General features: G+C 43.2%; 2 protein-coding genes across 3 annotated transcripts in view; both read right to left on the bottom strand.

Annotated features, from left to right (window-relative positions):
- hdac1 (histone deacetylase 1) overlaps nucleotides 1-6,184 on the bottom strand; it is a 254,786-nt gene extending 248,602 nt beyond the window's left edge. Inside the window, exons 1-12 of one of the 2 annotated variants that reach the window (XR_011908380.1) lie at nucleotides 6,074-6,184; nucleotides 4,923-5,035; nucleotides 3,702-3,819; nucleotides 3,542-3,616; nucleotides 3,100-3,238; nucleotides 2,547-2,688; nucleotides 2,357-2,449; nucleotides 2,139-2,247; nucleotides 1,681-2,061; nucleotides 1,408-1,563; nucleotides 1,288-1,333; nucleotides 297-872 (exon numbers count right to left, since the gene is read on the bottom strand). Coding sequence is in view for 1 of the 2 variants with exons in the window: in XM_072370388.1 (XP_072226489.1) it covers nucleotides 845-872; nucleotides 1,288-1,333; nucleotides 1,408-1,563; nucleotides 1,681-2,061; nucleotides 2,139-2,247; nucleotides 2,357-2,449; nucleotides 2,547-2,688; nucleotides 3,100-3,238; nucleotides 3,542-3,616; nucleotides 3,702-3,819; nucleotides 4,923-5,035; nucleotides 6,074-6,122 (1,449 nt within the window). In the remaining variant the exon portion in view is untranslated. Of the gene's footprint in view, nucleotides 1-89; nucleotides 873-1,287; nucleotides 1,334-1,407; nucleotides 1,564-1,680; nucleotides 2,062-2,138; nucleotides 2,248-2,356; nucleotides 2,450-2,546; nucleotides 2,689-3,099; nucleotides 3,239-3,541; nucleotides 3,617-3,701; nucleotides 3,820-4,922; nucleotides 5,036-6,073 lie in introns of those variants that run through there. The other variant, XM_072370388.1, reaches the window with a different exon arrangement.
- Nucleotides 6,185-11,340: 5,156 nt separating this feature from the next.
- marcksl1b (MARCKS-like 1b) lies at nucleotides 11,341-14,021 on the bottom strand. The gene is made up of 2 exons (XM_072370574.1): nucleotides 13,716-14,021; nucleotides 11,341-12,758 (listed from the first exon to the last, which is right to left on the bottom strand). The coding sequence occupies exons 1-2, from the start codon at nucleotides 13,800-13,802 to the stop codon at nucleotides 12,204-12,206; spliced, it is 642 nt and encodes a 213-aa protein (XP_072226675.1). The 5' UTR covers nucleotides 13,803-14,021; the 3' UTR covers nucleotides 11,341-12,203.
- Nucleotides 14,022-14,261: the final 240 nt, after the last annotated feature.

The following is a 14,261-nucleotide window of genomic DNA, read 5'->3' as shown; positions in this document are numbered from 1 at the left end:
CCTCTTCCACCTTCACCATGAGACAAAGTATTCTTCATATTTCATGAAGTCTGAGTGGTGATGCCGTCAGATATATTAGCCAACAAAAAGTAGATCAATTTTCTTTATTTTCTTCTTTTTTTATAACAATGATAATGCACATTTCACAAGGATAGATTTCCAAACAACCACACGTGAAGAGCCATACACTGGCCTCCTCCACCTTTAAGTATAATGATACAACATCTAAAATAAGTCATTCACTCACCATCAGCAGCCTCTTGGAGAGGTTCACACACATTCATACATTAACATACAAACAATGCGGGGAGGAAAAAATACCAGATATTCATAAAATGACGGGCTGAGAGGACTGACTGTATTCATGATTTTAAATAAGTTAGTGAGCAGAGATCAGGGGCAGAAAGTTTGTATGTGCTGAAGGTGCCGATGTTCGAAACACGCATTCACAGATAAATTAATAGCAAGGCAAACTATCTTTAGGCTGCAGGTTGTTAAACCACAGCCCCACAAACTGGTTTAAATCTGAACTGGAAACAGTAACACTGGGACGGGTTTCTCATTACAGCAGAGACATAACAGTGCGAGATGAGTGGGATTTACACTTAAAAACACGGTGACGCTCATTTCAAGAATGCCAAACTAATGGCTTAATATTGGGTTGTGCATCCCATTCACATGATGCTAAACTCAACTTGGAAGTACAGTGTAAACCAGGTTTGCCCTTAAGAACACTAAAAAAAAAAGAGGAATTTAAAAAAAAGATCCTATTGTTGCAGTAGGAGAACACAGGAATCTGAGGGGGTTGAAGATAACAGTAAATCCATTCTCCCTGGATCGGACTTCAAGTCGTCTTCACCTCCTCTTTTGGTCTGAAACACAAACAGTTTTGTTGAAGACAAAAAGCAGAGCATCCAGACAACTTTGTGATCACTTTAATGTCTACAATTCTTCATTCCATGAAGAAACTGCAGGGTGACTCTGGGAGAAGGAAGAGGAGCTGGACTGGAGCCACAACATAAAACAACAGGTCCTGATAATGTCCTCCAGTTTCCAATCATTAAACTCTCAGAGCAGCTTTTATGGACAATTAATATAATCAGTTACAAACTAAAATTTCAGTGCTGGACTTGCGATTACTGGGTAACACTTCCAAATCTACAGTTTACTCACTGTGGTCATGCATATTTAAAAAGAGTGGGAGAAATAAACTGAGGTTGTGACTTTTTGAATAGTGAATATTATTGTTATGAGAATCTGATCTCTATCAGTTTGAATGTTTCTTACCCGGATGTATCCATCTTCTCTTCTTCTTTCTCCTCTTCTTTCACTTCTAGAAAGCAAACAGGAGTGATTAATATGGCCACTGACTGTTCAAACACAGCTAGGTCATGCGAGTGGTCTCACCTTTTTTTTCCTCTCCTTCCTTCTCTTCCTCCTTCTTCACTCGTTTTGTCTTTTTGTGGTTGGCTGCATTCCTGCGGCCTCCCCCCTGCCCCTCTGCCTCGTCCTCAGAGTCTGAAAACTCCTCTTCACAGGCTATCCTCTTGTCGTGGGCCCGGACTGAAACAACAAAGTGCGGTTCAGTAAAATTCCTTTCATGTCAAATGTGGACTAGGGTTTGAGGTTCGAGTCCTCACAGCTGCATGTTTAAGAGACGAATGCCAGGAAACATCTTACTGGAGACGCGTTTGTCGGGGTCTTCCTCGTCCTCGTCTCCACTGTCTGGGTGAGGAGCATCCTCTGGGATGGCCTGCATCTGGACACCGGGCGCGTGAGGCAGCATACGGAGGTTCTCAAAGAGCCTCTGTTTGATCTTCTCCAGGTACTCGTTGGTATTCTGGTTAGTCATGTTGGAGGGGCTGATGTGCAGCTTGAAGTCGGGCCCAAAGTACTCAAAGTAATCATTGTAGGGCAACTCGTTGGGAATGGAGCTGTCCAAGGCGACGGCAGTTTCGAACGTCCAGCAACGGGCCACGTTGCGGATGGTGTACCCTCCTCCGCCCAGCATCAGCAGAGGAAGGTTGAAACTTTTGATGTACTCGACGCACTTGGCGTGGCCTGAAAGGGCAAACGCACGCTCGGGTTAAGTTTTCAATATCATAAAGCCAGGGGTGGTCTTATGAGGCGTTCAATACCTTTGATGGTGAGGTTGAAGCAGCCCAGCCTGTCTCCAGAGAGAGAATCTGCTCCACACTGCAGAACCACAGCACTCGGCTGATACATCTCCATGACTTTGGCCATGATCTGACACAAACACATGACTTTGGTCAGAGACTGTGCTGTGAATTTGTCATCTTTAAATTTATTTGCTGGGTAAGAGGAAAAAACACAAAGGTTCAAATTGAAAGCTTACAGGTTTGAAGATGGCTTCATACGACTCATCATCAATGCCGTCTCTAAGAGGGTAGTTCACTGCATAGTACTTGCCCTTTCCTGCACCAATGTCCTGTACACATTGACATAGTTGGATTAATACCAACATACGTGGCCACAAGACAATAATGTTGTTCAATAATTAATAAAAGATTTTAAATAACACGAACCCTTAGGTCTCCAGTGCCAGGGAAGTACTCCCCATACTTGTGGAAAGAGACAGTCATGACCCTGTCAGTGGTGTAGAAGGCCTCCTCTACTCCATCACCATGGTGGATGTCAATGTCTATGTATAACACCCTCTGGTGGTATCTGGACAAGGCAGCGAATTCAGTTAATGATATACTGAGATCCAAGTTCAGACAAAAAAAGATCATAGTTCATGATAAATCATAACTTATAACAGCTACAAGTGACCTAATACTTTTCTAACTGCATTGTATCCTGGGTTTTAAAATGTAAAAAGGAGGCCACTGATCATCTGACCTCTCCAAAAGAGATCTGAAGTGCTTTTGGCAATCTTCATAGTGAGGTGTCATTGCTGTGTTAACATTAAATTAATTTCCCTGCTAATCAACAGTGTGAAACCTTTCAAAAGAAACTCAACAAAATTCTCAAAACGTTTTCATTATGTAACATATGTAAACCATATCCGGTGTTCTGTTCTCACAAACAAAGACTCCTGACAGCTGGATGAGGAAGCACAGGCAGTGCACTGCTTACTTGAGCAGCTCCAGGATGGCGAGGACGATGTCGTTGACGTAGCAGAAACCAGAGGCCTCAGACTTCTTGGCGTGATGGAGTCCGCCAGCCCAGTTGATGGCGATGTCTGTCTGCTGCTTGTTCAGCTTCACTGCTCCAGCTGAAGCAAGCAGAAACAAAGATTATAGACACTGAACCTTTTGTGTTCATAAAACTGAAGTCACTTGTTTATAGAACCTCAACAGTGGTCTATACTTGAAAAGAGTGCCTTTTTATCTGCTCCATACAACCTTAAAATGTGCATCTCATTCCCACAACGCTTCTTATTGTACAAATGCAGAACTTTTACACACTGATGAGCACATTGAGGCTAATGTGAGGTTCAGTGTTTTGACAAGTAGGCTGCCCCCCTTGTAAGAGGTCAGTGAACAAGATTATGTCGAGTTTAGTTGGAACAACGTACCCACAGAGCCGCCTGTTGAGAGCTGGCAAAACTCAAACAGACCATCAAACACTGGACAGTCCTCTCCAACATTAACTGTAAGAAAAAGAACAATGTTTGTATGACTGAACACGAGGGAAGTGGGAGCGCAGCGCTGCAAAGGAGAAAGCAGGACACTCACATCTTTGCATTTGTTTGCTGTACTCAGACATGTTGTCTGGCCGGATGGACCTCAGGAACTTTATGTAGTCGTCACTGTGGTACTTTGTCATCTCTTCACCACTGGCTTTGTGCGGTCTCTGAAATCCCACAGAAAGGTAACGGGGAACACAGTGATCAGTAATTGCAGTTTAAAAACAAATGTTGTGACTGCCATGTATTTAGCATTCCCTGCTGTACAACCACAGATTGTTGTTTATGCATTTAGCAGACATTTTATCCAAAGCGACTTACAGGTAGGCAGATAGGGTAAGGGGGTCTTGCCTAAGGACCCCTACTGGAGGTAACACCTTTCATGCAGGGGATTTGAACCCAGGTCTCCCACATGGAAGGTGGCAATCTTACCACTACACTATCAAAATCAAAATGAGTGATGAACAGGAGAAAAATGACAAAGAGGAGTCTTTTTTAATCATCTGTTCCTGCGCCTCCCCAGAACGAGTCGATCCATCTCCTCTCAAGAAGGTAAACGCAGCGTTCACAGACAACGCAGGGACTGCATGTGATTTCCATTGTACACTCCCTCTGCAGGGCTTTGCTCAAGCACGGCACCCCCAACCATTGTAGAATTCTTTTCAACTCAAGCCATTCAAGTCATTTTAAAAGAACATTTTGGAAAAATAGCTGTAACGCAGATATGTAACATCAACTAAAACAAAAAATATTTTTGCAGGACGGAAGAAACAGAAAACTCACTTGCGAGTGAAAGGCAGGCTCTGAACATTTACAGCGAGACATGGGGAAAAAGCTTAATGTTGCAGCAAAATGAATAATTGGTTTTGTCACTCGATGTGAGAAAAGTGCAGCCACATGTTGGTCGCACTTATTTCTCCCTGACAGAGAGAAATGTAACAACTGCCTCACTGTTCGTGCTGTTGTCCACACAGTCATTTCTGTCAGGCCCACTTGGACTCCCCACCGTGCAGGAAGAGGACATGGCAGCTTATTGAATAACTACTCTTTGATGATGTTCATTCATTGTCTTTATGGCATGATTAAATCAAATTCTTCAGTTTAACAGCTGAACATCCAGGCTTTGTAAAACATGTCTTGAAAATAGAAGATGCACAGCAAAAGAGATTAAAGCAAGGAAAGGAAATGGGATTTACATCCAGAAAAGCCAAATGTAAACCACAACTGACACATTATAATTGTAAGGTTTGCGTGGGGTGGTTTGACTCACATAGATCTCCATTTTCCTGTACAGTCCATAATTGAGGAGGAGGTTGTGTGTCATGCGGATCCTGTGGGGTTTCATGGGGTGGCCTTGGCCATAGTAGTAGTTTCCAACGTCACCTATAGAAGAACATATTAATTCAAACAAACTGTTAAGAAAAAGAAAAAACATATTCCCGTTACGCACCTCAGCTATACTATAAGTGACAGTTTAATGCCAAACTGCACTCAGAATATGTCTTGCTTGCTTTACTGACAGATGTTACACGCCAATATGGCGAGGGAAAAATAGCATGCTTAAGGATGAACTATGTGCACAAATCTTTTGAGCAGTGTGTCACACATTTTCCGAAGTTGCACTGCTCAACACACACAATGTTCCGCACGCAAATGTGGTCTACAACTAAAGCCTCGTCCACAATTTGTTCGCACTGCAGCTTTAAGTCCTGATCTGTGTGTTATTACAGGAAATGAATGATCCACATGTGACAGTAGGAGCCGGATTTGTTCAATGCTTTTGCACCAAGACAAACACGAATTTAAAGGTAATATAGACGGATTACAGCAATTGATATAACGTCAACCCGAATTATTCAATATTAATGTATACTATAAGGGCTAACAAGTTCCTCTGCACAGCAGATAGGAGAAATGCAATACATGTTAATGACAATTACTGTCTCAAAACCTATGTGCTCCACAACGCCTACCGAAGAAAGGACTGGTACATCGTCCCCCACTTCTCGGAAGTTGTTAGCAAGTTGCATGAACACTGGTGTGATTAGCGCCGGGTAGCTTCGAGGTTCATCTATGCTAAAAAATGTCCCATAAAAGCTTACACGCACAAAACGCAACACAATAAAATTCTTTATTATTTCAGGGGATTGGGCTGGCGACTGGATGTCTTGAAACTCATAAGAAGTGGAGGATGCACTACGTGCAGATTAAGGCTAACAGCTAACTCAGCAATCCGTATAGCTAAAACAAGCTAGGTAGCCCACCGAGTAAGCTAATGTTAGCTCACTACACCGGCGAGCTAGCTTAGTGGTGTAGCACTGAATAAAAACGTGATAGGTGAACATTTTTCTGAACGTTTACACGCCTCAAAAGCCACTCAAATAATCACAAGAACTATGATGAACAACAGAAAATATTTACCGTCATAGTAATAGCAAACTTTTTTCTTTGTTCCTTGAGACAGCGCCATTTTACACCAGTTACCCCACTGGTTCGTTTTCACCGGTTTCTCTGTTGCACCAGGGAGCTCGCGCTGAGCTCTTGTCAACCAATCACAGAGGCTCAGCCGCCCGAATGGGAGGCGACAGTTTTACAAACCGAGGACCGCCGAGGTAGCTGGAAAGACCGCTTACTGTGGAGTACAACGCTGCTGTTCAGCGTTTAACTCAGTTAAAATACATTTACACGTACAGCTCCTGGTTTTGACTTACTCACACAATAAATTGCTGATACAGTACTGAACATAAGTCTTGAGCCACCCCACTTTTCATTATATTTTACTTCTAATGAACCAGACGGTCTTGTAATCTTTGACAGTGATAGCGTTAAAAAAAAACATTCTTTGGACATTGTCTTTTATTTTACAAATTCTCAGTTCAGTCCTCGTACCTGACCGTTTTCAGAGATATGCTTATTTATTCACTCATTCTTGTTGTTTGTTAAGACTCGAGCGTAAAAAGCACATAAGAACAGGTGTACACCCAGCAAATTGAGCAAAGAACCAGATTTAAATGTAGGCATTTTGGTGCAGTTGTTAGCTACTTTGTTACAAGCAACCTGTTAAAAATATATAAGTATATATTTAAGTATATATATGAATAAATAAGATGAAGTATAAAAACTTGGTACACCTCAGCATAGTGAGCAGTGTGTCATTAAATAATATAAGGAAACTGGACAAGTGGAAGACAAAAGAAGAACCCAAAGAAGAGCTTTGGGATGTCCTTCAAGAAGCAAATATAGCTTATGTAAGAGTGGTCATTTCAAATACGGACTTTAAAGCTCATAGTTTTTTTTCTTCTTTCTGCCATTTATACTTTATACATCATTTCCACGTGATTGTGCCCACTTCCAGCCTCTTTTACACCCTCGAAGGACTAGCTTGGTAACGTTCCAGGTAATGACCAGCAGGTGGCAGCAAACGCTCATGTGCGTTTGACTTCAACTTCCAAATCTCTGGCGACACTTCGATTGCAGAATGAAAAATTAAGAAACTGACACATACCGTGCCGCAAACACTAAAAAGCAGCACACATAATCAACAAGACACTGGAAATGAAGTGGTTGTGGGGCAGCTATGAATTATTCACAGCTCCCTGCATTCCTGCGGGTGGACAACGTAAAGACATGTGGACGGTTTACCTAATTTGGATTTGTCTCGTCATTGCCTGACAGATAAATTTAAATCAATCAGTCGAAAAGATAACAAAAGCCGACAGTGTGAATGACCGAAATGCTACTGGAGTCAACTAGAAGCTCCAGCTTCAATAATTCATCGCACTTTGAAAGCCAAATCTGAACGTAGCTCAGATCTCAACTCATCATATCACCATGTGAAGTAGGTCAGTTCAGCCAGAGTCAGGCAGCTGTGTTCACCATTCTGAGGAGACGACAGGCCTTGGAAAGGAAGAAATACTGTCGAAGGAGGCAGGAGTAATGATGCCTGTCTCAGAGCCAGGGGACTAACAAAGGGTCAGGGGTCAGTGGAGCTAACATCATTAGTGTTAAATGGTTCGAATTGCTCTGAAGGACAAAAAGAAAAAAGTGCCACTTGATTTCAAATCAAATAAAGGCCTTTATGTTTTATAGTGAACATAAACTCTGAGGCGTTTCGTAAGTGCTTTCTTACACATGGGCCACACATCTGAAGAAACCAAACGCAACTCAACATTTTCTTGTATTACAAGGTACTTTACTTTTTAACTATTCACAGTGCTGTGCTAAATTTGTGAGTCACCCCCTCATTTCTTTGTAAACTTCTCACAAAAAGTTAGGGGAATTTGGCTTTCAGGTGAAATATATGGAAAATGTCAAAAGTTCTCTCCACAGTGATATTATAGCGTGAAAGTAGGGCATTTAAGTAGAAGCATGCACTGGTGGTTTCCTCATCTCAAACAATTTATTGAAACAAAAGCCAACAGCAGTGGTGGGTATACCACAACATAAAATGTCAATGTCTCAATAACTTGTCATGTGCCCTTGAGCATCGATTACAGCTCGACAACGACGTCTCCTGCTGCTCACAAGTCGACTTATTGTCTGCTTATGCATGGCAGCCCACTCTTCTTGGAGAGCGGCCCTCAGGTCATTGAGGTTCTGGGCTACAGAGTTACGAGCCTCTACACGGCAACTCAGCTGATCCCATAGGTTTTCTATGGGATTAAGGTCTGGAGAAAGTGCAGGCCACTCCTTTAGAGGTACCCCTGTCTCCAGCATCCGTTCCCTAATGATGCGACCTTCTATGAGCTGGAACATCGTCGTCCATGAAGATGAAATTAGGCCTGCGTTGTTCATGCAGGAGCACAGTGACTGGCTTAATGATGTTATTCGGGTGGTATGGACTTGTTATTCACAAAGTGTAGGGCAGTTCTGTACTGATTAGACACACCTGCCCACACTGTAACACCACCACCCCCGAAGGCTCGTCTGGGGACTACAGTGGCTGATGCATAGCGCTCTCCTTGACATCTCCAACATCATTTCTGCTCAACGTGAATCGATTTTCATCGGAGAACAGCACCCACTGGTCCCTTGTCCAGCATAAATGCCCCCCGGCCCATGCAAGACGATGACACCTGTGCCTGGTGGTGCGGTCAGGTACCCTTGCAGGTCATCGAGCACGCAGACCATGCTGATGTAAATGGTTTTGAATGGTCTGATGTGACACTTGGGGGCCTCTCACCTCACTTAAATGCATCTAGAGTTGAGTGGTATTCCTCATTCGGTTCCGCAGGGCACTGTTGAAACAGTCATCAGTGTGGGATGTTGCCAAAGGACGTCCACTTCTTTACCTTTCTGTGAGTCTTCCAGTCTCTCTGTATCTCTGCTGCAACCTGCTGATGGTTGCTCAGTGGCCACATCCACCTGAGAACATCCTGTTTGAAGCCTTCCAATGGCGAGGTACTGTTGATTAATTATTAAGTGTCATCTTGGTCTCATGATGTCAAAATGTGAACAGCATGAGGAGGGGGACTGTTTGAATACCAATTCTAATTGAACAAGGAAATGTATTGGTCGATTCATGGATCAAACACCTGTTGTGAATTTTGCCATTAAGCTCCTCGATAGAGAACAGCAACTTGTGCAAAAAGTACTGAAACATTGAACAGTTTTACATTTTAAACATTTTACAGAAGGTCACATTAAGGTCACCTGTAAACAAGGGCATAGGAAGGAGTTTAACATTGGGGGTGACACATATTGGAAACTTAACAGATATGTCTCCAACATTTGGAGGGGGAGGCACGTTGCCCCCATCCACCGCGGTTTGTACGCCTCTGCCTGTAAGGTTATGATGCATTTTAGGTTCATCCTGACAATGCACAACACTGCTACGCCCCTCAGCATTCTCACACTCTCACATCAGAACCCCAAATCTGTTTGTTTATTTTACACGACATTCTAACAAGGTGCTGGACTTTAGTGCAGCAGCAATGAACGATAAGCTTCTGTAAAATAATGAATAACTGTCATTTCTGTCCATTCTTAATATCTCTCTAATCTCAACGAGCTGAACACTAACGCTGAATATGTTTTGACTAATATGATCTGATATTCATCACACCTGTACCAAAGTCTTAAGTTATCCATAATTTCTTTATCTATTGTTAGGGAAACTTAGGGAAATAGATGGAATGATTTATTGAAATATGTGCAAATGAAAGCAGAAATACGTACTATTCTAATAGGCTTCAGTTTTTGGTCTGAGCTCCTTTATTCTTCAACACAGCCTGAACCCTCTTAGAGAAGCTTTCTGTCATTTCTTTAAGTGGTCTTCAGGAATAGTTCTCCAGGCTCCATGAAAGACATCCCAAAGCTCTTCTTTGGATGTTGGCTGCCTTTTGTTCCGTTCTCTGTCAGATGATCCCACACTGCTTCAGTAATGTTGAGGTTCTGGGGAGGATTCATCCCTCCATAAGACCTGTTGCCACTGATTTTCAGTCCACTTCTTGTGTCATTTGGCATAGCTCAGCCTTTTCTCCCTGTTTCCCTTCCTTAATAATGGCTTCTTGATAGCCACCCTTCAATGGAGACCATTTCTGATGAGGCTTCAGTGAGCAGTAGATGGATCTGCTGAAGGTCCAGAAGCATTTCTCAGGTCCTGTGTCGGGTCTTTCTTCAGACATCACAGTTTTTTGGGTCTTCCTCTTGACTTACCTCCTCCACTTGTCCAGTTTGCACATTTCTTTTTAGCGACACGCTGCACACCATGATGAGATATGCCAAATCTTCAGGTAATAGCTCTTTGGGAATCACCTTGTTAGTGACAATTTTTTTTAAATACTGTATTTTACAGTGTTTTGTCTGTCAAACTTGAATTAGGTCATTTTTATGCTCAAATTATTCATAAGTCTGTGTTAAGTGGCTTAACAAATAAAGATTTTTTTACAAAAAGAAATCAGGTTGGATTGGACTGAAAAAGCATCCAAAGAAAGAGAGACCTTCAGAAAGCCCTGAGATCTATTACCCGAGGCCACTATTAACAAAGTCAGGCTCCTGTGGAGTAAAATATAAAGAAACAAGGGGTAGCTGGAGAGCTTTGCACAGTACGTTTTAGATCATTTGATGTGGAGTGAACTCAAGTGGAATGAAAACAAAGGATTCAGAGGGTCAGTGCTGAAACAGACTGAGCTATAATCCATCCATCCATTTTCTATACCCGTTTAATCCAATTTAGGGTCGTGGAGCTGGAGTCTATCGCAGCTGTCATTAGGCTAAAGGGCGGGGTACACCCTGGGCAGGCCAGCAGTCCATCACAGGGCCACACACACACACACACAACCACACACACTCTCTCCTAGGGACAATTTAGTCACCCATTAACCTAACATGTGGGATTTTTGGACAGTGGGAGGAAGCCGGAGTACCCAGAGAGAACCCACGCATAACAATGGAGAAAAATTGAATGCAGGGATAGCATTCATTGGGCCTCTTCAGATTTACTGCGTGGCATCTGGTCCAAGTCAGGCAGTATTTCCACCTGGAACGAGCTAGTTTTGTACCATGATGGGTGACCAAACAGGGGCTCAGCCGCCACGACTGTTGTGAACATATAGAGTGGAGAGGCTTGATGTGACAGCTCTTGTGCATTTGTCAAACAGAGACGTACAATGTGAAACGGGTCAAAGGAGCGGCCTTCAACGAGTTATGTCATGTGTGATGGGAATAAGCATGAAGACACATCAGCAGGCAGGTAACCAACATTTATTTACCATTATCAACTTTACAATAAAACCAGTAACATCTGTCAACATTAGCAAAATAAAGAACAGAAATCAATCCAATGTATTTACAGAGACAAAGCAGATTCAGGCTCACACACGACAGGTAACAACTCTGCTTCATATCAAACCGCAACAGTGAACATAGCAAGCTTAAGTGTTCTTTTTTTCATAATAAGGTAAAAATCAAAATCTTCTATTTTTTTTTTCCTTTTAACAAATGCGACATAGCTTCTCTGAATCTTTAAGATGCTTCTCTATAATACACCACAAAATACTTCAAATTTGGGTTAAAATATAGGAATGTAAAAAGTTGGCGAGTCTCTTTAATTTTCTGATTTCATGTTTTGTTTTTTTTTTTGTTGTTTTTTTTTCCCTCCCCTCTACAGAACAGTCATTTCAAGTGGTGGTGTCCTTGTATCTCATCTAGTGTCTTGAGCTGAGGATTCGAAGGGAAAAGATGCTTCGACTCCCATCCTTCTCCACCGGTCCACGCTTCATGGTGTCATTCGCTGGCGTTCCAGCCGTTTAAATCCGTTTTCCACACAGCAACCAGCCCACAGCCTAAAACTCAGTCCAGGTCCAGATGTTGAGCAGTAACCAGGGAAGTGATCTAGTGAATCTAGTCTGTCGTCTTGTTATCATGACGAAAAAAGTGGCACGTCGAAGAGTCTCTCACATACATGTGTATATATTTACATATACATATATCCATATACATATGTATACATATACACACATATATATAAATATATATATATATACTCTTAAATTTTCTCTTTCTCTCTTGAAAAACAGTTCACCCAGTTCATTGTGAACTAATGATACAATCACTCTTTCTTTTCAGAGGGAGCGGGGGTTGAGCTGCTCTCCTCTGTTGGTTTCGTAGCCTCAGGAGCCGGAGCAGCCGGAGCAGCTGCTTCCTTGGCCTCCTCCTTGGGGGCTTCCTCCTTAGCCGGCCCCTCCTCTGCCTTTGGAGCCTCGGCCTCAGCAGCAGGAGCAGCCTCCTCTTTCACCTCCTCCTTCTTCTCCTCCGCTGGAGCGGCGGCTCCGTTCTCGGCAGGCTTCTCTTCAGAGGGGACGGCGGCGGCTGCTGCCTCCTCTTTCACGCCCTCACTTTTCTTGCTCTTCTTCAGGTTAAGCTTGATGTTGAAGGACTTCTTCAGGGAGAACTTCTTCGTCTTCTTCTTCTTGGGGCTCTCCTTTGCTGCACCCTCGCCCTCGGGTTTGGCGGCCTCACCATCCGCAGCAGGTGCCGGTTCAATAGCGTCACCTCCCGCCCCGGCTTCGGGCTCTTTGGCTGCTTCAGCTGAGCCATTGGTGGCAGCGGCATCCCCTTCAGGCTTTGTGGAGACATCGCCATTGGTTTTCACGTGCCCATTCTCCTGAGGGTTGAGATAATAATGTCACAAATTAATTCAGCAATTTGTACAACTAAAGTTCTCTTATTAAAAAAAATGTACATAAAACACGTAAAAGACCATTTTCTGTTGCCATTTTAATAATTTATTTTCAGATCATCGCCGTGCTCATTAATTAAACACCGTGGAGGCTGGCTCAGAGGCGACGCCTTGCAGTACTGCAACCTGCCAATAGGCGGCAGCAGTGCATCACAGGATGCCCTGAGAACCAGACAGACATCGACTCAACAAAGACGAGGCTGGGGCTCCTCGATGGAGGAATGAAAAACACATCAATTGTTTTATCTTGGTCTTCTTCCCTCTCTTAAAACAAAACAAAACAAACCAATATATATGCAAATCAAGAGATACTGGTAACAAATCAATTGAGCTGCATCATTTTGTATCAAATTCACACTTAAAATAATGTCATAAAGTGTTGTACTGTGAAATAATTGTGGTTGAGCTCACATTTTATTTGGGCGAGCAAAACTGAGTAAATCAGACGTCCAGACGAGAACAGGGCTTGTTTTTAAAAAGGGAGGAGTAGTAGACTGTCTACGTGCTCAAGCTGCACCCCTCCCCCTTTATGCTTGACCATCCAACACGTTGCGGGGGGGCTAGACTTCACTTACAAATAAACATCCAACCACACAAAACCTGTACAAGCGAGGTCAAGTAAAACACGTAAAAAAGTAACGCACTTTGTGATTTGTTGGGTTTTTTGGGGGCGGGGGGGCTGCTGTGTGACTGAACCCTCAGCGCTACATCGAGTGAGCCCCACCTGACGTGCCTCAAAAAATGTCACTACATTCAAGTTGAATCAATTAAGCGTCGACGAAATGTACTAAAAACTGGTTTTCATGTGAGGAATTCATCTTCTATCAGTCCCCACAAGTCTTTCCCATTAGAAAAAAGAAAAAAACAGTTGAGGGTAATTACCTGTCCGTTGGTTTTGACAGCCGCAGCATCAGCGGCGGCGGCGTTCGCCTCCGCGGCCACCTCTCCCTTGGATGAGTGGGATCCCATTGTGTTCGGTGAGTGGAGGTGTCTTCTAAAGCAAATGAAAAAGAAAAACTAAAAAAGAGTGGCTCAAGTTAATCCAACCCCAGGGTAAATTAGGTATCCGGCGGTAAAAACGAGGTAAAGTGTGTCTTTTGTCTTCAAACTGCAGCTACTTCCCCTGTTTTGGTCCAACGGTTCTAACTTGTCACCCTGGAGGAGAGAGACCCTCTAAATTCAACTCTTCCCGAGCGCAAACCCTTCAACAGTACAACAGGCTCGAGACCCCACCCATTGGCGGGGTTTACCAGTATACGGCCAATCACCGTACAGGGTTGGGGCATGTCTGGACAATTCAATCAATCAGGTGCGACTCTCTAAATTTCCCCGCCCCCACACAAAACCCCCAGCATTGAAACCAATTCAGCTCAACTAAATTCGTAGTTTTAAGACACCAAAAATGAGATGATATATGTAAGAAAACAA

The sequence above is a fragment of the Leuresthes tenuis genome, unplaced genomic scaffold (assembly GCF_036924035.1).
Source record: "Leuresthes tenuis unplaced genomic scaffold, fLeuTen1.0.hap1 SCAF_18, whole genome shotgun sequence".
In the NCBI taxonomy this organism is placed as follows: Eukaryota; Metazoa; Chordata; class Actinopteri; order Atheriniformes; family Atherinopsidae; genus Leuresthes; species Leuresthes tenuis.
This window is presented reverse-complemented; position numbering and strand designations above follow the sequence as displayed.

Excerpts from the sequence above, each read along its gene's own strand:
- marcksl1b (XM_072370574.1), bottom strand. The coding sequence starts at position 13,802 with ATGGGATCCCACTCATCCAAGGGAGAGGTGGCCGCGGAGGCGAACGCC. Across the intron at positions 12,759-13,715 it reads CTGTCAAAACCAACGGACAG|GAGAATGGGCACGTGAAAAC; the intron begins GTAATTACCCTC and ends CTCAACCCTCAG.